The sequence below is a fragment of the Carya illinoinensis genome, chromosome 8 (assembly GCF_018687715.1).
Source record: "Carya illinoinensis cultivar Pawnee chromosome 8, C.illinoinensisPawnee_v1, whole genome shotgun sequence".
NCBI classification, from domain to species: domain Eukaryota; kingdom Viridiplantae; phylum Streptophyta; class Magnoliopsida; order Fagales; family Juglandaceae; genus Carya; species Carya illinoinensis.
In genome coordinates this window covers 13,839,841-13,862,820 of record NC_056759.1, presented here as the reverse complement: position 1 = coordinate 13,862,820, position 22,980 = coordinate 13,839,841, and the positions used below count along the sequence as shown (strand labels likewise).

General features: G+C 34.0%; 4 protein-coding genes across 10 annotated transcripts; 2 read left to right on the top strand and 2 right to left on the bottom strand.

The window, feature by feature from the left end:
- Nucleotides 1–778: 778 nt before the first annotated feature.
- LOC122318445 (LEC14B protein) lies at nucleotides 779–8,670 on the top strand. Of its 7 annotated transcripts, none has more exons than XM_043135801.1 (11): nucleotides 824–951; nucleotides 1,947–1,971; nucleotides 2,063–2,471; nucleotides 2,663–2,782; nucleotides 3,804–3,881; nucleotides 4,759–4,935; nucleotides 5,474–5,551; nucleotides 5,946–6,121; nucleotides 7,330–7,488; nucleotides 7,731–7,791; nucleotides 8,209–8,670. In XM_043135801.1, exons 3-11 carry the CDS (start codon nucleotides 2,079–2,081, stop codon nucleotides 8,395–8,397), a joined length of 1,431 nt encoding a protein of 476 aa, XP_042991735.1. In that variant the 5' UTR covers nucleotides 824–951; nucleotides 1,947–1,971; nucleotides 2,063–2,078; the 3' UTR covers nucleotides 8,398–8,670. The 7 variants fall into 7 exon arrangements, with proteins under 7 accessions (XP_042991731.1, XP_042991735.1, XP_042991732.1 ...); XM_043135803.1 differs by lacking the exon at nucleotides 824–951 and adding an exon at nucleotides 958–1,439; XM_043135802.1 differs by lacking the exon at nucleotides 824–951 and adding an exon at nucleotides 958–1,622.
- Nucleotides 8,671–14,135: 5,465 nt separating this feature from the next.
- LOC122274432 (protein ALP1-like) lies at nucleotides 14,136–15,623 on the bottom strand. Its single transcript, XM_043083472.1, has 4 exons — nucleotides 15,191–15,623; nucleotides 15,033–15,139; nucleotides 14,682–14,913; nucleotides 14,136–14,605 (listed from the first exon to the last, which is right to left on the bottom strand). Exons 1-4 carry the CDS (start codon nucleotides 15,621–15,623, stop codon nucleotides 14,136–14,138), a joined length of 1,242 nt encoding a protein of 413 aa, XP_042939406.1.
- A 222-nt stretch (nucleotides 15,624–15,845) lies between these two features.
- LOC122274222 lies at nucleotides 15,846–17,032 on the bottom strand. The gene is made up of 2 exons (XM_043083239.1): nucleotides 16,744–17,032; nucleotides 15,846–16,624 (listed from the first exon to the last, which is right to left on the bottom strand). Exons 1-2 carry the CDS (start codon nucleotides 17,008–17,010, stop codon nucleotides 16,010–16,012), a joined length of 882 nt encoding a protein of 293 aa, XP_042939173.1. The 5' UTR covers nucleotides 17,011–17,032; the 3' UTR covers nucleotides 15,846–16,009.
- Nucleotides 17,033–18,562: 1,530 nt separating this feature from the next.
- On the top strand, nucleotides 18,563–19,138 carry LOC122274160 (DNA-binding protein BIN4-like). The gene is made up of 3 exons (XM_043083134.1): nucleotides 18,563–18,634; nucleotides 18,754–18,905; nucleotides 19,031–19,138. The coding sequence occupies exons 1-3, from the start codon at nucleotides 18,571–18,573 to the stop codon at nucleotides 19,121–19,123; spliced, it is 309 nt and encodes a 102-aa protein (XP_042939068.1). The 5' UTR covers nucleotides 18,563–18,570; the 3' UTR covers nucleotides 19,124–19,138.
- Nucleotides 19,139–22,980: the final 3,842 nt, after the last annotated feature.

The window sequence follows — 22,980 nt, the reverse complement described above, 5'->3', positions numbered from 1 at the left end:
TATTATTTGAAATCATAAAGGTGAGGTTGTGGCGGGTTTTGCTCACCCATATGGGCATGCTACTAATACCATTGCTGAATGCCTGCTCTTCTCGATGGATTGTGAATGTGTAAGCAGGTGGAATTGCGGGATTTAGTAATTGAGTTGGATTCAAAGGTGATAGTTAGTTGGTTGGCTTCGGGGGTCTGTAAGTATTGGTTTCTATGAAATTTTTGGGAAGACGTTAAAGTGCTGGTCGCCGAACTTAATGTCAAGTTTCAGCATATTTTTAGAGTAGCTAATATGGTCGCAAATTTTCTAGCAAAGCAAGGGACTCAAAGGCATAACGATGAATTTTGTGGTGTGAATTATGTACAATGAACTATTTGGGGAATTATTCGGCTTGACAAACTTGGTATCCCTTATATTAGGCGTTGATGGTTTGGTTTGTTGGTGGGATGTTTGGTTTGGATCAAGGTATATTTTAGGCACCTGAACTTTGTTGGTTCTTTTGTGTTTATTGATACTACTTAGACACTCGTGGTTCTTGTTTTATTTATATAATATTCTTCCGTTATAAATAGAGAGTTTTGAACAAAAATGGGAATGAAGCATTCATAGATACGTGATCTCAACTCTTTCTAAAAAAAAAAAAAACTTTCTTAAATAGAATTTTTGTGTAGATCTAATATTTCAACTAACAAATAAGTATTTTCTAAAAAATTATATAAATTTAATACCAACTTGATCTCCGACGTCAGAAAATCTACCCAAAACTAAGTTGACACGTGGTGGTCAATCAAGGCGAGTGGGTATGCGATCCACTTCCAGCTACGTAGGGGAGCGTGGAACCGCTTACCAGAACCTAAAGATCAAACCAACAAAAGCCAACTGTATAACCAACAAAAATGAGAAGTACGAAATCTCCCTGTATTTGTCTCTCCGAGAACCTAAATCCTCGACAGCTCAGAGGTCATGTTTCTTTGTTATTTTCCTGCTTTCCTCTTCCTTTTCTTTAATCTTCTGGTTCCTTTTTGTTGTTCTTTTATTTATGTATTTACCCCCTTAATTATGTTCTGCAATCATGTGGTTCCTTTTTCAGCGATCCGTTTGGAAAATGATAGGGTTCCGTATTCACACACTTAACGAGAACTCGAAATGACTGAGTTTTGTGCTTTGCAGATTGTAATGCTTAGATAATTCGAACCATATAAATCGTTTCGCTTAGTAAGGACTGAACCGATTATTGCTGTGGGATATGCAGAAGAATTTAATTATTTAATTGAACTTTTTTCCCATTGAGAATGATTTAATTTAATGATAGATGAGTTGGGAGGTAAGAACATTGTGTTTTGTTTGTTTGTGTTTTATTTTATTTTTTTGAAGCTGGAAACGATATATCATATAGACTGTGCTTGGTTTGGTGGAAAGCTATTTCTGGGAAATTTCAGTGCGAAAAGGTATTTCCCATTTCATTTTGGTCAGGTCCCGTCAGTGGGGATTATAGCTTAGTTGAGTTGACCTTCTATATTATGGTTGGTGAGAAAAAAATATTAGAATTGAAGATTGCTTCCGGTGTAGATTGGTATTTTTCTCCGATGTACACAAGCTGAGGTGACATATTTATCAAGCTCAATGAACAGGTATAGAATAATATAAACGGGGAAGTGAGTACATAACATATAGTTGCCATCTTTCTAAAGCAAATGAAGCCGGCAGAATAGGGTTATTTTTTAGTAGACCAAACATATGTATAAAATTTATGGACCTTTGGGTATTAGCATCTACATGTTATTCAGTTTAGCTGAGTAAATATACCTTTGATGCACTTTAGGATTGTTTATCATTTTTTCCCTACATTTATGTGAAAAGGTAATATATTAATTAGTAGAATCTGTGTTTTTATGAGTTTTTTGTTTCAAATGAGTGGCCTAAGAGACTGGAACTACTTTTTTCCTTGTTGGCAGGACTGACATTCTAAAACAAATGGAGGTGATATGAGGCTGCAACATTATCGTATATGCTTATGTGCCACAACATATTCACAGTTGTCTTAAACTAAAATGTATGTTACAACCGGCAGGGCTGCAGTTAATGAAATGGGTTATGCAATGAGTAGACTAGAGATAGAAGCAGACCTCCGCGATGGGAGGAATACCATCCATGAAGACGGTAACAACCAAAGACCCAACAAGCCATTGACACATTTAGACCATGAGATTGCCTATCTCACGAGGTTAAAATCAGGACCCCACAAACGGTTAAGCCAAGTCATACCTGGCAGGCAAGAGTTAACGGTTTCCACAGTGAAGATGTTGGCTGGTCGAGAGTGTAATTATTCAGGAAGGGGGAGATTCTCATCAGCCGATTGTTGTCATGTCCTAAGCAGATATCTGCCAGTAAATGGTCCTTGGCTAGTTGACCAACTGACCAGCCGAGCATACGTCTCACAGTTTTCGGCTGATGGTTCCCTTTTTGTTGCCGGATTTCAGGTAAATATGCAAAATCATAAATTTCTTAAACAGAATAAAGGATCTTCTCAACTGGACTAGACGTATTTTCTAGACATATTTAATTTGTTTTCTTAGGTCTCAGTTAGTCTGTGAGCTTTGAAGTTTTTAATTACTTTCCCCTCCTTGCATGTCCTTAGTTATAAAACTAAGTACAAAGATATCTGTTGCAGGGAAGCCACATAAGAATATACAATGTGGACCGAGGATGGACGGTTCAGAAGAACATTCTTGCGAAAAGTTTGCAATGGACAGTTACTGATACATCTCTTTCGCCAGATCAACGCCATCTTGTATGTCCGTATATTTTGGCCCTTAAATTTGAAACACGCGCGATTTCTGAACTTGTTGAACATGATTGAAGGTGTCTGGTTCTGAGTGGAACTACCCTGTTATGGACTTGATAAATACATGCTTTTTGGCTTCTTTACATCTTGGCTGATATGAAGTATGGATAAAAACCTTTCTATTTTAGAGATGTACACCACTAAGCTTGAGGTGCAAGGTGGTTAGTGTCATCAAATAAGACAAATTTTTATTACCAAAGCATTCTGGTTAGATGAATATTGTGATATATATCATGATCATGGTTACTTCCAAAAGAAGAGTATTGTGTTTTTCATGTGACCCAAACGTCTAGGTTCTGAGTTCCTTGTCTCAATGCCAGTTTTGTAGTTACCTTGCAAGATTGGATGGTTTTATATCGATAATATTGACTCTGCATGGACGAATTCCCATTTTAGAACTAGAACAATCTGTTATCTTGCTCTCCGCTGGAAATCTGTGATCTAGGATGACCAAGAGATGCATTGAGTGCACCTACTGTATGTGATATAAGCCTTGCTATTGTTGATAAGTAAAAGATCTAAGTAGCTGGAAAATAGTTTGTCTTTGGAATGTCAATGATGATTTTGGTAGCGAGGCTACTGATAAAAAAATAAAATAAAATAAAAAATGGTGGTGAGACTAAAAGGTGTCCTATCCCAGACTATGCAGTTACCCTCTTGACCACCTATACCTGGTCAAAATTAGTAAAAAGACGCTAATTGAATGGGACTGCCAACTTCTTTTCTTGTTTGACCTGGCTGGTTTGGTTGCATCATTGTCTGGCAGCTACCAATTTAGTTAGATTAAGGTTTAGTTGAGTTGAGTTGCAGTGGAATGCAGAATTTAATTTGATTTTATAATGTGCATCCTGTCATGTTTGTTAATATAATTTTATTTGAAGGATAGTCTCTCAGCAGCCTAAAGCCTATATTCCAATGTCTCTTCATTGCTGTTATTGGTTAATCAATTTATGTTCTGCTATTGCAGGTTTATGCTAGTATGTCACCTATTGTCCATATTGTTAATGTTGGGTCCCCTGAAACAGAGTCTCTAGCAAATGTTACGGTATGAAGCCAGTTGTGCTCCAATTTCATTAGATTTTGTAATTACTGTGTTAATGCCTATCGGTTGATACCATTTTCTTCTTTTCTTAGGACAATCGTGCGGGCTTATATTTGCTTTCCATGAAACTCTTTTTTGCACTTGTATTTGGAGCCCTGAAATGAAAAATAAGTCAGAACTATTTAGGATCTTGAACTGAGGCAGTAAAAGATTCATATGATTAAAGATTTTTGAACTAGTAAACCAAGAGATAGGATTCACTGGCTATACAAATTTGGAAATTAAATGCAAATTTATATCCATGAAGATACGTGCATGGCTTGACAATATCAATACAGAACTCTACTAGGCTGTATAACCAAATGTTTTGAGAAGTTGCCTGTGCATGCACTAGCAAAGATGTCGCAAGTGATATAAACTATTAAACAAACCATTTCTTTGGATGATTGCATTTATTTGTTTGAACGTGCATGCATTGAATGAAAAGAAAATGGAAGGAAAAATTTATTGTTATGAATCACAACGCAATTGTAAAAAACATTGGTCACCCTTTTTTATTTTTTGATTGGCGTTGGGAGTCCAGGAACAATGTCTCAACTAATCCCGGGAGTGCACAGGCTCTCGGCAAAGAGTTTCCTGTAAGTGCACCTTGCGTAATTCAAAGAGAAAATCCCGCAGTCCGATGACCCCTAAAGATTGGTCACCCTCTTTGTTCATTGGTGTGCCCTTTTAGGCTGGACATAGTATATGTATTTGCTGTTTTTGCCCGAGAAAACTTTACTCTACTCAAATCACCATACTCCTTGACAGCAGTTTCTTCATCCCTCCATTCCCCTCTCCATAATTCTTGCTTGACATTTGGAGCCTATATGTCATGCAGGAGATCCATGAAGGTTTGGATTTTTCTGCTAATGATGATGGAGGATACTCTTTGGGAATCTTCTGTGTCAAATTTTCAACAGATGGACGAGAAGTTGTTGCTGGAAGTAATGATGACTCCATTTATGTTTATGATCTTGAAGCAAATAAGCTTTCTCTCAGAATTTTGGCACACAAGGTATTGTTACCTTATTCATAAGCACTTATATTCTTCTTGTTTTCATTTGCATAGTTTTCTGGTTGGATATTGATTTTTGTGTCCTCTTGCATAAAGACAGACAGCTTATGCTCCTTCATAGCTGATTTATTTGACTGACAATGTCTTCATGATCTATTTTTCTCTCTCTTCAAATCCTGAACTTATCTGCATGAACTAATGTTATGTTTGCAGTTGAGTTGGTAAAAGACGTGCGATGGAGAGCCTTAAGCCTCACTTTAAATAACAGTTCTTCCTGCATAATGTATCTAATATGTTATCCTGAAAATATCGATGCTCTTTCCAAGTTTGTTGATAGCAGATTTGAGTAATTTTGAGAGAGAATAAAGTCAGGAATTTCAGAATGGAGTTTCTTTCCATGTATCCATATTATCTAATCCTTGAGTGTTATTGGACTTCATTTTATGGAAGAACACTTATATTTTAAACAGGTTTTTTCTATTGAAGGGGACTAGATCTTTTATAGTGTCTTAAGCTTGAATTGTATTTTGTGTTGCAGTCTGATGTGAACACTGTATGTTTTGCCGATGAAAGTGGCCATCTCATTTATTCTGGGAGTGATGATGCTCTCTGTAAGGTAAATCTTACTCTTATTTGTGGGATTTTCATTTGGGATCAATTGCACTTTTCCTCCCTAGTCTATGGGATCAGTACAGTTTTCCTCTAAAATAAAAGATTAACCTGCCAATTTGTGAGCATGTGGCAGGTAGCCCGTGCCTTCTAAATATGTAATGCCCCGGATTGAGTGTAGGAAGGTGGTGAATAAGACCCCACATTGCTTGGAAGGGAAAAACTATTGTACTTTGTAATGATTGCAAAGAGCTCCAATTATAACATTGACTAGTCCTTTGGAGAATGAGCCTAGATGTGGTTTGGGCTTTCTTTGAGTCATTACAATTACAAATGGTTTCAGAGTCAATCCCAACCATAATGTAACATCATTCATAATTCTGAAAGACATCTTTATGTAGGTGTGGGACAGACGTTGCTTTGTTGCTAGAGATAAACCGGCAGGCGTGCTTATGGGACACCTTGAAGGAATTACATTTATCGACAGCCGTGGAGATGGTCGTTATTTAATATCAAATGGAAAAGATCAGACCATAAAACTTTGGGATATCCGGAGAATGTCTTCTAGTGTCCCATGGTACAATCTGACTTCCCATGTTGCCTGGAAATTTGTGTTGTATATATGGAGTTGTGATCTCCATCATATACTTAGTGGAGGTGCATTTGATATCTGTTTTTATCTATAATATTTTGCTAACAATGGTTATCTTGAATATACACATACATATTTTCCCTGGGGACTTGAATATTTTTTTTGGGATATAGAAGACGTGCTGTAACTACACAGGGAAAGTGCTAGCCACATCTATGCAATAACACCAAAATCTCAATTTGAAGCTTTCATAGAATCACTTATAAAGCTTAGTATCTCCTAGAAAGTATCCAATGTGAGATTTAACACCCATGACTACCTTTATAACCTACCCCCTCTATGGGAGGTATTCATGTTTCCAATGTGAGACTGGATCATCTCAAACTTCCTTTCTTAAATTCCTGACCTCATCAAGGCCATGTTATGTAGTGTTTCAGTATCACATTGCTGACCTTACTTGATGACTCTGATGACATATATAACAACACAGAAAACGCTGCCCATATTGGCACTACAACCCCAAAAAGTCTGGTCAATTTGAAGTTTCCCCAGTTACAACACCTAGTAAGTAGCCAATGTAGGACTTAGCACCGATGACTAACTTTATAACCTACCCACTCTATCGGGGTTATCCATATTTCTAATTTGGGACCGGGGTGTTACACGAATAGATTTGAAATGGCTCAGATGCATTCTCTGTTATGGAGTTGGTGAACAACGTAGAACCATCACCAGAGGTCAGAACAGAAATTCAGATTATATCATATTATCACTTCTGAAATATGATTTTTGCATGCACTCCAATGTCTTAAGCTACTTGAAATGTGAAAGATTGATACCATTTACCATATTTGTGAGATGATGCTACACCACTGGCACCTTTGATAGAAAAGTTTTAGTTCCTAATTCCAAAAGATGTTAAAATCTAAAACACTATGCATGTGGAAAACCAGGCTTATTTTACTTTCATAATTTACTTCGTACCAGCAAGTGAACAGACAATGTTAGTTGTAATTAATTTTGATTTGAACTCTGTATGATCATGTAGAGGTTGAGTTATAGATCAAATCTTGTAATCTGCCGGTGGGTTTTTGTTTGCATCAAAACCAAGGATATCCACAAGGTCTAATATTTTTCAGTATGAGATTTTCCAGAGTGCACAATAATATAACCAGTGTTGCTCTCCATTTCAGCAATTCAGTATTTAGGAGTTATGAATGGGACTACAGATGGATGGACTACCCACCGCAGGCAAGAGATTTGAAACACCCATGTGATCAATCAGTTGCTACATATAGAGGTCATTCAGTCTTGCAAACTCTTATTCGCTGCTACTTCTCCCCTGAATACAGGTAAGCCTCAATCATAGTTCCTCTAATGGCTGTTTGTTTGATGCTGGTTGGGTCTGTTCAACCTGAACCAATGGGCCTGTCTATGTAAATAGGCCTGATGGACACTAATTATTTTTATGGGCATCTATTTTGAATAAATACACAGCACAGTTTATTTATTTATTTATTTTTTGGTATTTTTTTCTTCAATTTTGACACTGGTTCAAAATGGAACTTACAAATCAATTTCTTGAAATTTGCAGCACTGGTCAAAAGTACATCTACACTGGATCTCACAATTCATGTGTTTATATATACGATTTGGTACGTAAACCACAACTGCTTCCATGACCTTCGTGCATTATCTTCTGTGAGGTTTTGCAATCCTCTATTCCTCTTCACCTTTTCTGTGCCTTTTTTAGATGTATACTTCTATTTTGGATCATAAAAACTTCATACTGCTTTTCTAATGTCAACAAGAAGTTGCAACGCATCATTGACTTGATACCATGGTTGCATGATGACTTTGACAATCAAGTTAAAGATAAATTTACAAAGTAACTTGAAGATCTCATATAACATTGTGAACTGGTATCCTTGTGACCATGTCTGAAGTTGAAGCCAATATTATAGTTTGCACAATTTCAACCGATAATTATGTTTTAAAAGATATGACAATTATGTTATACTCAGTTAGGGAGCTCTCTCTGTTGTTGATAGTAATTTGGTAATTATTTGTAGGTGAGTGGAGCCCAAGTTGCAACACTCAAGCACCATAAATCACCTGTAAGAGACTGTAGTTGGCACCCTTACTACCCTATGCTTGTTAGCTCCTCTTGGGATGGGGATGTTGTCAGATGGGAATTTCCCGGAATTGGTGAAGCACCAACCTCCTCAAGCAGGAGGAGAGTTCGGAGGAGACACATTTAATGAAAGATCACTTGTTATGTGAGCAAGTTATTTTGATTATATCTGGTAAATTCTTGTTGTTTGTGTAGTGGTTCAAGCTATTTTTCATCCTCAAATAAGGTGTAACTGAGAATGATTGTATCCTCCTATTCACCATGTAAATACAACTTAAACTGAAGATATTGACCTTATATAGTTGTACAAATTCATGGATAATGGTTCACCAAATGGACCATTTTGCAATGCAAATACCTCTGCTGAATAATATGGATGCTCACCTCATCTTTGTTTTAATATTTTTTGTTATTACTCTCTCACAAGTAATTTAGCTGTGACATGCGTAGCCCTACAAGAACACAAGAATGGGTGGATGTGTTTGCTTTCCCCCCCACCGGTGCTTCCCTTTCTCTCAAGAGTGGCTTATTATTTATATGATCCTGTCTGATGTGGCAACCTCATGGCCGTCCAACTGCATCCCAGTTATCAGGATAGTTTGATTGCACAAAATTTCACACTTTTTTCATTTTTAATTTGTTCTGCTCTGATCAACAACACATCAACTCGGTTAGCTCGGGTGGAGTTGCAAAATTAGCCTCTGAGTTTTCATCGATCGATTTGCAAAAGTTTTTAGGGTTTTTAAGTTTGCAATTAACTCCCTAGTTTGGGAGAAATTTACTTATCAAAAAAAAAAAAAAAAGTTTGGGAGAAATTTACAATTAGGTCATAACATTAACTCTTCTAGCAACAAAGTTGACATGTAACTCAAAATTCGTGTCCAATTTAAAATAGAAATTTTGCAGCTTAATTCAACATGAACTACCTCTAATTAGGATAATATATATCTATTCTATTATAGAAGTGCCTAGGGGTGAGTTCGGTCCAGTCCAAGGAGGTTTTGTGGACCGGACCAGACCGAAGTCCCTCAGGACTCGTCTGGTCCGGTCAGTCCATTTGGTCCACTGTTGACTTTTTTTTTTTTTACTTTTTTTTTTAATCCAATGACATTTTGTTTAATACTTATGTAATTATATTGTGATATATTTAATATATATACATATGGTGTACTATTATATATATATATATATTAGTAATACGCTAATACTATTAGTCTATTAGTAATAATACTATAACTAATAATTATATGTAATAATAGTAATAGTGATAACTATATATGTAACTATATGTAATACTAATAACTAATTCTATTAGTCTATTAGTACTAATAACAATACTAGTACTAATTCTATAACTAATAACTATATGTAATGACAGTAATACTATATGTAATACTATATTAAATAATAGTAATAATAGCAATAATAGCAATACTCTTATTACTAATACTCTATGTAGTTATAGTGATTTGATACTAACATATTACATATAAAGCTAACTATACTAATACTATTATAAATTTACAAATACATGATATATTATAATTTATACCATAACTTTTATAATATGTTAATACATTAATATATATACTAGTACTATATATATTTTTTTGATCGGTTATACTAGTACTATATATTATAGTTAATAGTTATACATTAAAGAATATAGTAATACATTGATACTAAATATATATAGTTATAGACTTATAATGATTTAGTTATTATGAATTTATGATTAGTATAACTATTTAATTGTATTAGTAATAGACTATTAGTAATTCAATTTGACTATATTATATTAATAATATTAGTTATGTTGAATCAGTTAGTTAGTATAACTATACTATACATTATTAGTATTAATATAAATATAAATATTAGTTATAACTATATAGCCTATATTAGAATTGAGAGTCTTAGACTATATAATAGATTAATAATATTAGTACAACTATATAAGTATATTGTGTAGCTATATATTAGTTTTAATTATAGTGATTAGTGTAACTATATAATAATAGACTATTAGTATAGCTATATATTAGTATTAGTATTAGTTATACTGTTATGGTGATTTAGTATATTATAATTTATATATTATATTTATACTATAACTCTTATAATATATTAATATATACTAGTACTACATATTATAGTTATCTATTAAAGAATATAATAATACATTCATACTAAATATATATAGTTATATTTCTAGTAATTTAATTTTAACTTATTATGATTAGTATAACTATATAAATTATATAATAGTATATTAGTATTAATAGTAGACTATTAGTATAGGTTACTATAGCTATTGTTGAAGTATTAATTATAGTGATTTAGTATAACTATATATTAGTATAAGTATAACTATTGTCTATATTAGACTATTAATATTTTTTTATACCATATATAATTATATAATTAATTATATACAACTATTATATAAATAATATATATTTTTTAATTTATATTCGGTCTGGTCCGATCCGATCCGAGGTGAAAAATCCCTACACCGAGACAGGACCAAATTGGGTCCGGTCCAGTCCGGTCCAAAAGTGGCCGATCCAGTCGGTTTATCAGGTCTGAACCGTCCGATTCTCAGCCCTAGAAATGCCTAACGAGCTGCTACAATAATAAACAGTAACTTCTATTGTCTTCTGTTTTGGTGTGTATCTGTATACCCAGGGATATAATTGTCTTTTCCATATTGATTTTACATGTGTATCTGTGTACTCAAATTGCTACCCTCCCAGCTGGCTCTGGATATAAATGTTCAATTTTTTGTTCTATACATTATGTTGTTTTCAGTTTTGATAGGTTATGTAAGCTGATCATGTGGATCCGTGTCCTCTAGGATATAATTCTTTTCTATAGATTGATTTTACATTTTGATCCGTGTTCTCTCATTGCTACTCTCTCTCCACCGCGGTCTGGTATAAATGTTGGGTTTTTCTGTCTTATATTTACATGTTGGGTTTGACAAATATTATAGTTACAGTGCTAAAAAATTCCTTTTCCAATTTCCAGTGCCATATGCCAGCTTCTTTTCCTTCTGTCCGTGATACCTGCAAAATGGAGAGATCAAATATATTTGAAATTGGAAGAGTAGAAGAAATCAACGTATACTAATTTCTAAGATATTTGTATCTTATATCAAATATATTTGTTGTTGAAACAACCAACAAAGAATCAGCTTAGGCAGGGGAGTGTTGCTCCTGGGATACTGAGAAGAACACTTCAAGACATCCAAGTAAATGGTAATTGTTAGTTCAAATCATGTACAGTATAATATATTTGTAGTTGAAACAACCAACAAAGAATCAGCATTAAAATGTATCTTAAATTAAAAATAGGATGCGTTGATTTCTTCCACAAAGAATCACTTAGGCTAGGGAGTGTTACTCCTAGGATATTGAGAACACCACCTCAAGACATTCAAGTAAATGGTAATTATTAGTTCAAATCATGTACAGTATTATTAGCTATTTAATTAATTTCATGGTGTACATATCAAAATTCCTTGTTTATTTAATGAAGGGTATAAGATTCCAAAGGGTGGGCACCTATCAGTGATCACCTATCTTGCATGATGTATGAAGGGTACATTATTAAAACGTGAAAATTGAAATAATATTAATGAAGGGTACATGATGTATTAGTGATTTGTATCACTGACACAAATTTCCACTAAAAATAAGAAATTATTTCTGTTTTATGTGGTTTAAGTGTAAGTTATGTAAATTGGTGTCAGGTTCTAAGACAGTATATTCTGGGATTTAATCCAAGTTCTAGGGCCCCGTTTTAACCCAAGTTCTAGGCACTGATAAAGGGCCAGCTTTATCAGTTGGCCTTTTTTTTTTACTAATATCTTTTAAAACTATTATTATTATTTTAAATTTTAAAATTATTATACCTATTTCTATTAGTTGGCCTCTTTTTTGCTAATATTTTTTAAAATTATTCTTTTTATTTTAAAATTATTATACTAGCTTTATCAGTTGGCCTTTTCTTGTCAGTGAACAAAGTGATGCAGATGCAGTTTTTTACAGCTCTGTGGTTCTAGAGCCTACAACATTATACGTTTTATGATCTAGTGATCTAGCGATACGGTGATGCGACTCTTAAAAATATTATTTCAAAGTTAATTATTATATTTTAAAATTATTATACCTGCTTTATCAGTTGGCTTTTTTTCTTTTTTCTTTTTACTAATATCTTTTAAAATTATTGTTATTATTTTAAAGTTAATATTAATTTTTAAAATGATTATACCTATCAGTTGGCCTTTCTTTCACTAATATTTTTTAAAATTATTATTCCAGCTTTATTGCTTATTTATTTTATTTTTTTATTTTGTTTCAACTTAGATTCTAGGGCCCCATGTTGCCCGTGTCAGGTGACTATAATATTTAGTGTCAGTAGGACTGGACTTAAATTTAAGGGCTTTGCTATATACAGTCGGGAAATGCAGTCGGCGTGCAGTCAGCTGTACGGAATGAATAAAAAAAAATTATAAAAAAATTGTTTTATATTCAGGGGACCTACATGAATTATAAAAAGTTATAAAAATAATTTTTTTTTTTCATATAGGTCCCGTATTAATTTTTTTTTACAGCCGACTGCACGCCGACTGCATTTCCCGACTGTACAAATCATTTCTGTAAATTTAATTGTTTGGATGGTTTTTTTATTTGCATTTTTTTTATTTACTTCAGCTAATCAGTTTAAATAGCATCGTATAGTGCGTCCTACAGAATACTTCCTTGGTTATTTCCCTTCCCTTCCAGAGCTTCATTTTCTTTCATGGTTTGTCTAGAGCTGCATTCCTGATTTTGTTATTTGTATGTAAGTATTTATCTTCTAAGGAAAATAAAGGGAATTTTATCATTTGCTGTTTTATGGGTTGCTTTATGGTTTATGGTTACTTTCTCTGTGTACTATTTTTATGTTGATTCTACATTTTACATTTCTCTAGTTTATGGTTACTTTCTTTGTGTACTATATTACTTATCACTGTTGAGAAAACTAAAGTTGCGTTTGGGTGTTGAAGATAGTTGAGAAGAGTTGTGAATAGTTGTGAGTAGAGATGAAGTGAGTTTGTGAGTCCCACTGAAATGACTTTGATGTGTTTGGATGTATGAAGTATGTTGAGTTGTTGACTTTTGAGTAGGAAGTTGAAAAAGGTGTGGGTCTCATCAATGATTGATTTTATTAATAATGATAGTGAAATATTGATTTTATTTATATTTTGTATTTATAAACACAATTATTATGATAAATAATTTCTAACACCTTTAAAAATTAATTTCTCACAAGCTTTTTTAACAGAAATTTATTTAAATAAATTTTTTAAATAAAATATATAATACCAACTTATTATTACTACAAACCATTTTTATGTCTCCATTTTGTTTAAATAAATTTATTTAAACAAATTTTGCCTAATATTTTTATGTCTACAAAATTTATTTAAATAAATTTTTTAAATAAAATATATAAAATATTTTTTTCCACACCAATAATTATTTAATTAATAAATAAGCAATTAATTGTCAACAAGTTGTTCATTTTAAATAAGGCTCGGGAACGGAAATTTTTTAATTAAAAATACTCATATGAAATATAATTTATTTCAATTATGAATATGATATTCTCATGCTCCACCTATTATCAATTTTTTTACTACCAGTGTTCTCATAAAAGTCATAAAAGCCAATATTCGAGCTTCAACATATTTCTCCACCCAACATGGTGTTAGTAATAAAAATTACCTATATATTACAACACAAAGCTTTCAATTTCCAAAACATGTTCGACACGTACAAAAAGTGTCATAAAATACGATGAAAAATATTACAACTATCAATTTGCACTCCTATGTGCCCACATCGGTTGTGCGATAGATTCACTGGTTGCAGCCATGGCTTGTGCCGCCCCAGATGACATGTCAGGAGTATGTAATATATGATTCGGGTTATCTACATTTGTCTGGCCTTCATAATGATTTGGATTGCTAAATTGACGAAAAATGTGATCATCAGGTGTAATCGTGCGAATAATGTTGTGTATGACACAACATGCTACAACAATATATCGTTGATTTGTTGGCTTGTATGGGTTCATTGATCGCAAAATTCGAAATCGTTTTTTCAACACACCGAAACTCCGCTCAATAACATTCCGGAGGGAAGAATGCCAGTAATTGAAATAATCCTGATATCCATGAAATGAGCGGTTGCCGTGACGCTCAGACCTGTGATATCGCACCCTAGGATATGGGGGCAAAAATCCCTGAGTACATGGATAGGCGGAATCTACTAAGTAATAATAACCTGAAAAATATTAAAAGCATCAATAATGTTTACGAAATATTAGCCCAACATGAAATAATTTTTATATAATTTTTACCCTCAGGAGGCCATGGAAAATTGATCCCTGGACGAGTCAATGCATCCATAAATATGCGCGCATCATGAGCAGTGCCCTCCCACCCAGCATATATGTACGTGAATCTCATATCAAAATCACAAGCTGCCAGCACATTTTGGCTAACTCGGTGATGCCAAGATATATAAGCATTAGTTGCCTCGGCGGGCGCCCATGCGTCGATATAAGTCCCGTCAATTGCTCCATAACATTTCTGCAATCAAAAAATTGAAAATTGTGATTTCACAAATTGCTGATATGCTATTAGACCAACTAGACTATAACGTGTCAACTGCATATCGCTTTCCTTGACCCAGAGTATGAATTTTTTACCTCAAACCATGGATAATGTCTGGGATTGCCTTCAATATAAGGAGCCACCCCATCAACATGTGTAGGTGCAATCACCTGGGGTGCAAGGCGACATAGTGCTTGCATCACTGCGCCGACATGTCGATTAACGGTTTCACTTCAATGTTGAAACCGGTCACCTGTGACTCGCTGAACTGTCCCATGTCCGACAGTAAATGCAAACATTGCAACGGCTTTCTCTACGGAAACCTCTCTTGTCGATTCCAGAATGGAATCCGTGCGTAATGTATTGCATAACGCTTGAAATCCATAAACTTCCATTCGGAACATATTTCTACAATTCTTGGGATGTCCATTAAGGATTGCGACTATATACTCTCGTCCGCGTAAGCCAATGTTATGCTGCAGCATTCGCTCAACCACTTGCTCTGTAGATTCCTCCTCTTCTACGGCAGCCAATAGAATGGCCATGTGATCCAAATATGTGTTATCTTGCCTCCTCCATTCTTGGTATTCGTCCCATGTTTGATCGAAGTTACTACTCGATGCACCTTCAGTCGTTAAATTGGCCTCCACCTGGGGCTCATTATCTGAACTACTTTCTCTTTCCATCCTGCGCTATATCAAATAATTAGGTTAAAAACACTTTGCCATGTCAATCATTATATTCAAAATTATTATGGGCTTAATATTGTAGTGAATATATAATAAAATATTTAGAAGAATAGTGTCCATGAGCCAGTTAATATATAACCTCTAAATTATATGGTGGCACAAAAATAATATAAAGACAATAATATTTGGCAAGTTGCAATTTAAATAATATGCAAAATGAATTAAATCAAATTGCATATTATACAAATAAACTCTTAAATAGAAAAATGTCATCAGCAGTAGAAGAATGTAAATAAAAGCATAAGCCGGCCGCATCAAATGTAAACATAGATAGTTTAAATACTAAACAAGATAAACTCAATGTAGCATTGTCCTACGCTACATCACTTCAACCCGTGGATCCAACCAATTCTGCGTTCTGGTGGCATTGTAAGGAAGAACTCCTGCGCATCCTTATGCATCAAAATCCCTGCTACCAGCCCATAATGATCCATAGACAGGGGTGGGTTGATGTCATTTAGAAACTTAACACATTTACTTGCCATAGAAGATGATGAAACGGATGCAGTCTGATCGGATTCTTCTTCTCCTTTACTACGCTTTCTACTACAATGCTCTTCGAACATCTTCTGGTCTAGCTCAGCTCTTGCGGCTGCACTGGCGGCCATAACTTCTATAGCTTTGCTAAGTTCTGGGGAAATGCCACTCCGAGGCGGCTCCCTTCTGCGGCGACGAGTACTCCCTGCCTGTCTACGCGCCAGCCCATCTATGTTTATGTCCACCTCATCTAAGTCAATGGGCGTGTCCGTGGCAGTTCCCAGTACAGGGCCCCGTGCCCTCAGCGCCTCCTCAAGGCGATCTTCCTCCTCATAGGTGGGGGGTTCTTGTGTTGAGGCATAATGAAGGACCCCTGTGGCCACAGACTGACCGAAAATCGTACAGAGAAGATCGTAATCTTGACATCCATTCGTCTTGAACCTCCTCCATTTGCTTTGCACCTAACATAAGCAACCATTTATTAAAAGGCATGCATACAATATGCATCTGGAATGAAATCCTCAACAACAAAAATAAATAATGTCTCGAAATTAAATTATGAAAACTAAATGTAGTTTACCCGTATTGCATTAGCCCAATGCTCCTCAGTGGCAATTACGGTTTTCGTTTCTGGGTTCCAACCCATTCCTGTTTGACCCATGAGATCAGTGAACAGTCGTTGCCTTTGTCGCAGGTGAGTAATTTTTCCTCTTATTTGTGCCGCATCAATTGTCTTCTTCCCAAGTTCAGTCATCTTCATTGCAAGTCTGACATTATCTCGGTAGGTGATTTTCGACCCAACCAATTTTCCATCGACTGTCTCGTGGCAGAGAAGGTCTACCAACATCTTCTCCAACCCATCGGTCCATAGGTTGAGATCACGCTGGTTCTCAGTGGCATCCATCAAGCACTGCTCAATACAAAAATTTAACTACGCAATCCAACACCCATGTCTCGAATAATGGTTACTACTCGTTGAGTACTTGTAAACTATTTAGCACATAGACATTTATCTAACTAAGGATTCACATAAACATCAACCATATTATCTCAACATTCGCCTCGGTTGCAACATAAATAAGGTTCATGGAAGTTTAACTAATATTCTAACATGGTCAAATATCAAGGAATAAGTTGAAAAGAGACTTGTGAAATTTAAACCAACATGGGTCCCGTTAATATGCAAACATACCTCTCCGCAAGCACGAGTGGAAGATCTAAGATAGTAATGCTGTAAAACAGAGATCAAAGGGAAAAAAATAGTGAGAAACCATTTTAGTTTGACTACTAGCAGATAGTTGGTCACTGGAACTTGCCCAGTTTTCATATCAACAATGATATAAAATTAATTAGACATGCATGTAAGAGAATCCAAATAAACTAATATAAGATAATATTAGATAATAAAGTAATAAACTAATATAATATAATATTAGATAACCAGGAAGTTGGTTGTCTACGGGCTTAAAAAATCCTTTCCTTTAACCATAACTTTAACAACAGAAGCAAACCTATACTAGTGAATCTCATATAAAAATTGACACACATTTCACTCACAAAAATGGGCTGATTTGACCTAAAACAGAATGCATGAGAGAAAAAATCTGCACTGATGAAAAAATCTGCACTGATTTAACCTTAAGCCCAACAACACAATTAAACTTGTTCTAGTAATGATGAAAAATTGGAAAGCTGCATCATTTTAAAAATAGATCTGGCATAAAAACAGCCTTTTATCAAATGCATAAATGAGGCAAATCTCGGTAAGGCAGAATTTGAAAGAGGAAAACTCACTAGTTTGAGTGAAAACTTTGGTTGTTTACTTGGGTAATTAGGTTGGGAATATAACTCACAAGTATTATACTGATTTATAAGGAATTGACACACAAAAATGAAGGGTTTAACTAAATTAAAAAGGAACTAAGGGAGAGAAAAAGAAAGCTGAATTTACTTATTCTCGTGTATCAACAATGTTTTTCTTATGCAAAATGCGAAGTAAAGAGAGGGAAAACCATGGAGTTTCATAACAAACTGAAATATATCTTCTTCCAAATTAAATTTAAATACGAGTTCCAGCCTTATAAGGCAAACCTATTAATTAAAAATACATCAACCAAACTACAACTGCCCACTTGTTAGCCCCTATGTCTGCATAAGCTTAAATTTTTCAGTCATTTATATACCAATCAAATAATGTAGAGCTGATTTACAAAATAACAAGGCCCCATCAGCTCAAAGAATAAGAAAATCCAAAATAAATAACAACTTTTCTTAAGCAAGAAATATGACTTGAAATCAGTGTAACTATTGTCAAGATTTCAATACAATTTGTATGCTTGACCACCCTTCCCTTCCTCATTGGCACTGTTTCCCTAATTGTACATTTCTTGATCAGACAGAGGCCATCATGAATGACTTCATTCAGCTTAAACCACAGTCTAACGTTTATGAAGCTGAAACTATGGTTGAAGGTTTGGTACTTTTCCTAATTGTCGTTTTAATGTTTAATTGTTTATTTTTTTAAATAAAAAACTCTAGTTCCAGTCTTCCAGACATTATTCATTCACCTCAATCATTTTGTTTTGAGTAGGAACACTGGATGGTTTCTCATTTGATTCAGAAGATGAGGCTGACAAGATTCCTAAAGCCGTTCCTCATCAAAATAACCAAAATGAGGATGTTGAAGAACAAACCAATGGTAAAAATAATGGGAAAACCAAACGGAAAGCTGAGAAAACATTGGTATGTTTCCAGACCTTTTCCACTACTTAGGAAAGCATCTTGAATAAATTCAAATTACACTGCTTTTGTTTCAATAAATTATACCACATTGCACGTATGCTTATTTGATGGAAGTTTGGATGCAGGGAATTGCTCGGAACAGAGGTAAAGCTGTGGGAGGAAAGATGCAAGCACCAAAGATGCAATCCTCATTTCTAGTAGGCATCTCTATTATATGAAATGGTCTCTTGGGTACTACGGTCCTATGTCACTATGGTGTCCAAACTTTTGATTGATTCTGCATAACCATTGGAGCACTTTACCCATATGAATTTCGACAATTATATGGTTCAAATTATAAACATTTGGGGATAATTTCTGCAAATCTGCACATATATTCCACACACAATCACGACATTGGTAACACTATGCACAACTACTTAACTACATTAATGCTAGATGAAGAGAGGCTTATGGTCACTGTTCTGCAATCAATTTGGTGATATGCATCCCTATTCAATTCTCAAAATAGGTGTGTATGGTCTGTTTGTGATTTTAGCCCAATGAGGTTCTTCATCATGCAGAACCCAGTATATACGCAAAAATCCATCAGCATACAACAAGATAAAGTAATTGATTTATACCCTAACTGTAAATTTTGTACCACTTCGTTATTCACAAACATGCAAGAATAATGAACAAAAAAAAAATGAAAAAGTGGAGTTGATTTGTGCTTACCCTATAGGAACGCGTTCTCGGCCCCGTGATGGCGAACCTGGTCACTGCAAAGCGTGCTGGTTGTCTGGAGCTTCTATGAAGGTGAATGACAGAAGTGGGTCTCATCTGTATTCTACCTTTCGGCATGGTTGCTTTAAGAAGGAGGGTTCGACTTCAATCAGAGGGATAGGGGCACAGGTTCTCTGTGCTCAGATCTCGAATCTGAATCTTCCAATTTCCAACTACGGTGCAGTCTACTCTCCACAACATCAGTCATCCATGTACGAGCCATGTGATAGCGCGCAGCACTGAGTAGAGTCACAAGCTGTACAAAGTTGTCACTCGATTCTGCATTTTAACCCTTGGACATTGCAGAGTTGGCTAGAGAGAGGAAGAGGGAGAGAGAGAGATGTCACTTCGGGGAGATGCAACCAGAGAGAGAGAGAGGCTTCCCCACCCAAATCCAAAGTAGAAGTCCGCTCAAATCGCTGTAGAGAGATTCGGATGGAAGAAAGGTGTGGCTTGGGGAAGATGAGGGGTGATGGTCGTCGATGACTCGACAGAAAGGGGGAGAGAGAATGGTTGATGGGAAATTTATTTCAAAAGAAAGTACAAGTACAGGATACAGTAAAAGGAACGTTAGTTGGAGTGTGTTTAAAGTGTTTGGAGGATGAAAACATTTCAACTGTACGAACTCACCTCAAAAATCTGAGGTATCTCTGTTACCCAAACACAGCCTAAGCTGAATGTTCCTTTTGGGTAGTTTTATGTTCTATTTATTGTATGTAGTATTAAATTGAATTTTAACATTTGCTGTTTTATTTTACATTTTAATGTTGATTCTTTGTTCGTTGTTTTATGGTTTATACTTTCTCCGTAGGATATTTTTATACCAATTCTACATTCTACATTTCTCTGGTTTGCTTTCTATGTGTACTAAATTACTTATCAATGTTGAGAAAACTAAGCTTATTGTTCTTTCTGGGTTGTTTTAGGTTGTACACAACTCCTAGATTTATTATTCATTAAGTTGGTTCTTATTCATTGATTCTCACATGCGGTACAAAGTAGATTATTTTTTCATTCAGTACAAACTACATGTTGGTTTTCATTGGTTTCCAATATTACAGACCACATATTTCTAACAAAAAAAAAAAAAACAACCAAACAACAGGTTCCAAAACGAAGGAGATCAATCAAGAGATAATATCCTTGATCACAATAGTTCCCAACTTTATTATTCATTGAGTTGGTTCTTATTCATTGATTTTCACATGCAGTACATAGTAGATTATTTTTATTTGATTTTCACATGCAGTACAAAGTAGAATATATTTCATTGATTTTCACATGCAGTACAAACTATATGATTTGTCTACAAGCTTTTATACACATTTAATAAGTTGTTTATATGTAGCACATAGTAGATAATTTCACTACAAACTTTTATATACATTTAATAAGTTGTTCTCAATATGCCAGACCACAGATAAAAAAACATAAAAAAAACATAAAAAAAAAACCCAATTACCACAGCATTTTGTCACCAAAATATATGCATATGTGCAAGTGTGAGAGACAGAAGTAGATGTATACCTTCATGTTATACTAAAGGCTGTCAAAACCAAGGTGATGCCCTGTTGTGGTGAATCGATCGCCAACGGATCCAAGGATCACAAAAGCCATCAACAATTCTACAACGTAACAAACAATAACCCTTAAAAAACATATACCATAAAAGATCGTATACAACTAACTGTATATATATATTGAGAAATATAAATTTAAAAACATATTTACAACACTAGAAATAAGAACAAATAAAATAAAGCAAAACATTAAAAGATCAACTATATACTAGAAATAAAGCAATATTGGAAACAACTCTACACCATAACAAACAACAAGCCTTAAAAAAAAAAACATATCATAGCATAAAAGATCATATATAACTAATTGCATATTTATACTAAAAAATAGAAATTAAAAAAAATATTTACAACTTTGGAAATAAGAACAAATAAAATAAAGCAAAATATTAAAGGATCAACTCTACACTGGAAATAAAGCAACAATGGAAACAACTCTACACCATAACAAACAAGCTTTAAAAAAAAATCATATCATAAAAGATCATATATAACCTAACTGCATATTTATACTAAAAAATAGAAATTTTAAAAAAATATTTACAACACTAGAAATAAGAACAAATAAAATAAAGCAAAGCATTAAAAGATCAACTCTACTTAGGAAATAAAGCAATGCTGGAAACAACTCTACACCAAAACAAACAACAACCCTAAAAGATTGGAAGAATCATTTGGATTTCTTAAAGAACAAGATTTTGATAGCTAACAGTCTCTAACAAAAAAAAAAAAAAGATCATGAATGAAATTTAAAAAAAAAAAAAAAATCTTACAGACTTTTAGATTCAGATCTGTAAAACATTTTGACAAGGTACGATAGTATTTTGAAAAAAAAAAGATTTCGACGTGATATACTCAAATTTGCATGAAAAAAACCATAAAAAACAATGGCAAAATATAAAACAAAAAATAAAAACACTCAGATCTGAACAAGATCTTTTCAAATCTGTGAAGATCTGTTCAACTGTTCATAAGTGAAAGCAAAAATAAAAAACAAAAAAAGTACTATCACATGTTAATAGTAATTATGTTCTAATTAAATTAAAATTAAAGAATAATAATTACATGAAGTACAAAGTATATTATTTTTCATTGATTTTCACATACAGTACAAACTATATAATTTTTCTACAAGCTTTTATATACATTTAATAAGCTGTTTACACGCAGCACATAGTAGATAATTTCCCTATAAACTTTTATATATATTTAATTAGTTGTTCTCAATATGTAGACCACAGATTTCAAACAACAAAAAAAAAAAAAAAAAAAAAACAAAACAAAACAAAAAAAAAACAAACAAACAAACCAATTGCCATAGCATTTTGTCACCCAAATATATGTGTATGTGCATGTGTGAGAGACAGAGGTAGATGTATACCTTCATGTTATACTAAAGGCCATCAAAATCAAGGTGACGCCCTGCCGTAGAGAGCCGATCGCCAACGGATCCAAGGATCACAAAAGCCATCAACAACTCTACAACGTAACAAACAATAATACTTAAAAAACATATATCATAAAAGATCGTATACAACTAACTGTGTATATATATATATATTGAGAAATATAAATTTAAAAATAGATTTTCAACACTAGAAATAAGAACAAATAAAATAAAGCAAAACATTAAAGGATAAACTCTACACTAGAAATAAAGCAATACTGGAAACAATTCTACACCATAACAAACAACAAGCCTTAAAAAAGAACCATACCATAGCATCAAA

What these genes read in the sequence shown, in the direction of transcription:
- LOC122274222 (XM_043083239.1), bottom strand. Translation starts at nt 17,010, where the DNA reads ATGTTGGTAGACCTTCTCTGCCACGAGACAGTCGATGGAAAATTGGTT. An exon ending in ATTGGGCTAATGCAATACGG is followed by an intron (nt 16,625 to 16,743) that starts GTAAACTACATT and finishes TGCTTATGTTAG; the next exon opens with GTGCAAAGCAAATGGAGGAG.
- LOC122274160 (XM_043083134.1), top strand. Translation starts at nt 18,571, where the DNA reads ATGAATGACTTCATTCAGCTTAAACCACAGTCTAACGTTTATGAAGCT. An exon ending in AGCTGAAACTATGGTTGAAG is followed by an intron (nt 18,635 to 18,753) that starts GTTTGGTACTTT and finishes TGTTTTGAGTAG; the next exon opens with GAACACTGGATGGTTTCTCA. An exon ending in GGAAAGCTGAGAAAACATTG is followed by an intron (nt 18,906 to 19,030) that starts GTATGTTTCCAG and finishes GTTTGGATGCAG; the next exon opens with GGAATTGCTCGGAACAGAGG.
- LOC122274432 (XM_043083472.1), bottom strand. Translation starts at nt 15,623, where the DNA reads ATGGAAAGAGAAAGTAGTTCAGATAATGAGCCCCAGGTGGAGGCCAAT. An exon ending in GACAGTTCAGCGAGTCACAG is followed by an intron (nt 15,140 to 15,190) that starts GTGACCGGTTTC and finishes ATGTCGGCGCAG; the next exon opens with TGATGCAAGCACTATGTCGC. An exon ending in GACATTATCCATGGTTTGAG is followed by an intron (nt 14,914 to 15,032) that starts GTAAAAAATTCA and finishes TTTTGATTGCAG; the next exon opens with AAATGTTATGGAGCAATTGA.
- LOC122318445 (XM_043135797.1), top strand. Translation starts at nt 794, where the DNA reads ATGCGATCCACTTCCAGCTACGTAGGGGAGCGTGGAACCGCTTACCAG. An exon ending in TCAGAATTTTGGCACACAAG is followed by an intron (nt 4,936 to 5,473) that starts GTATTGTTACCT and finishes TTTGTGTTGCAG; the next exon opens with TCTGATGTGAACACTGTATG. An exon ending in TACTTCTCCCCTGAATACAG is followed by an intron (nt 7,489 to 7,730) that starts GTAAGCCTCAAT and finishes TGAAATTTGCAG; the next exon opens with CACTGGTCAAAAGTACATCT.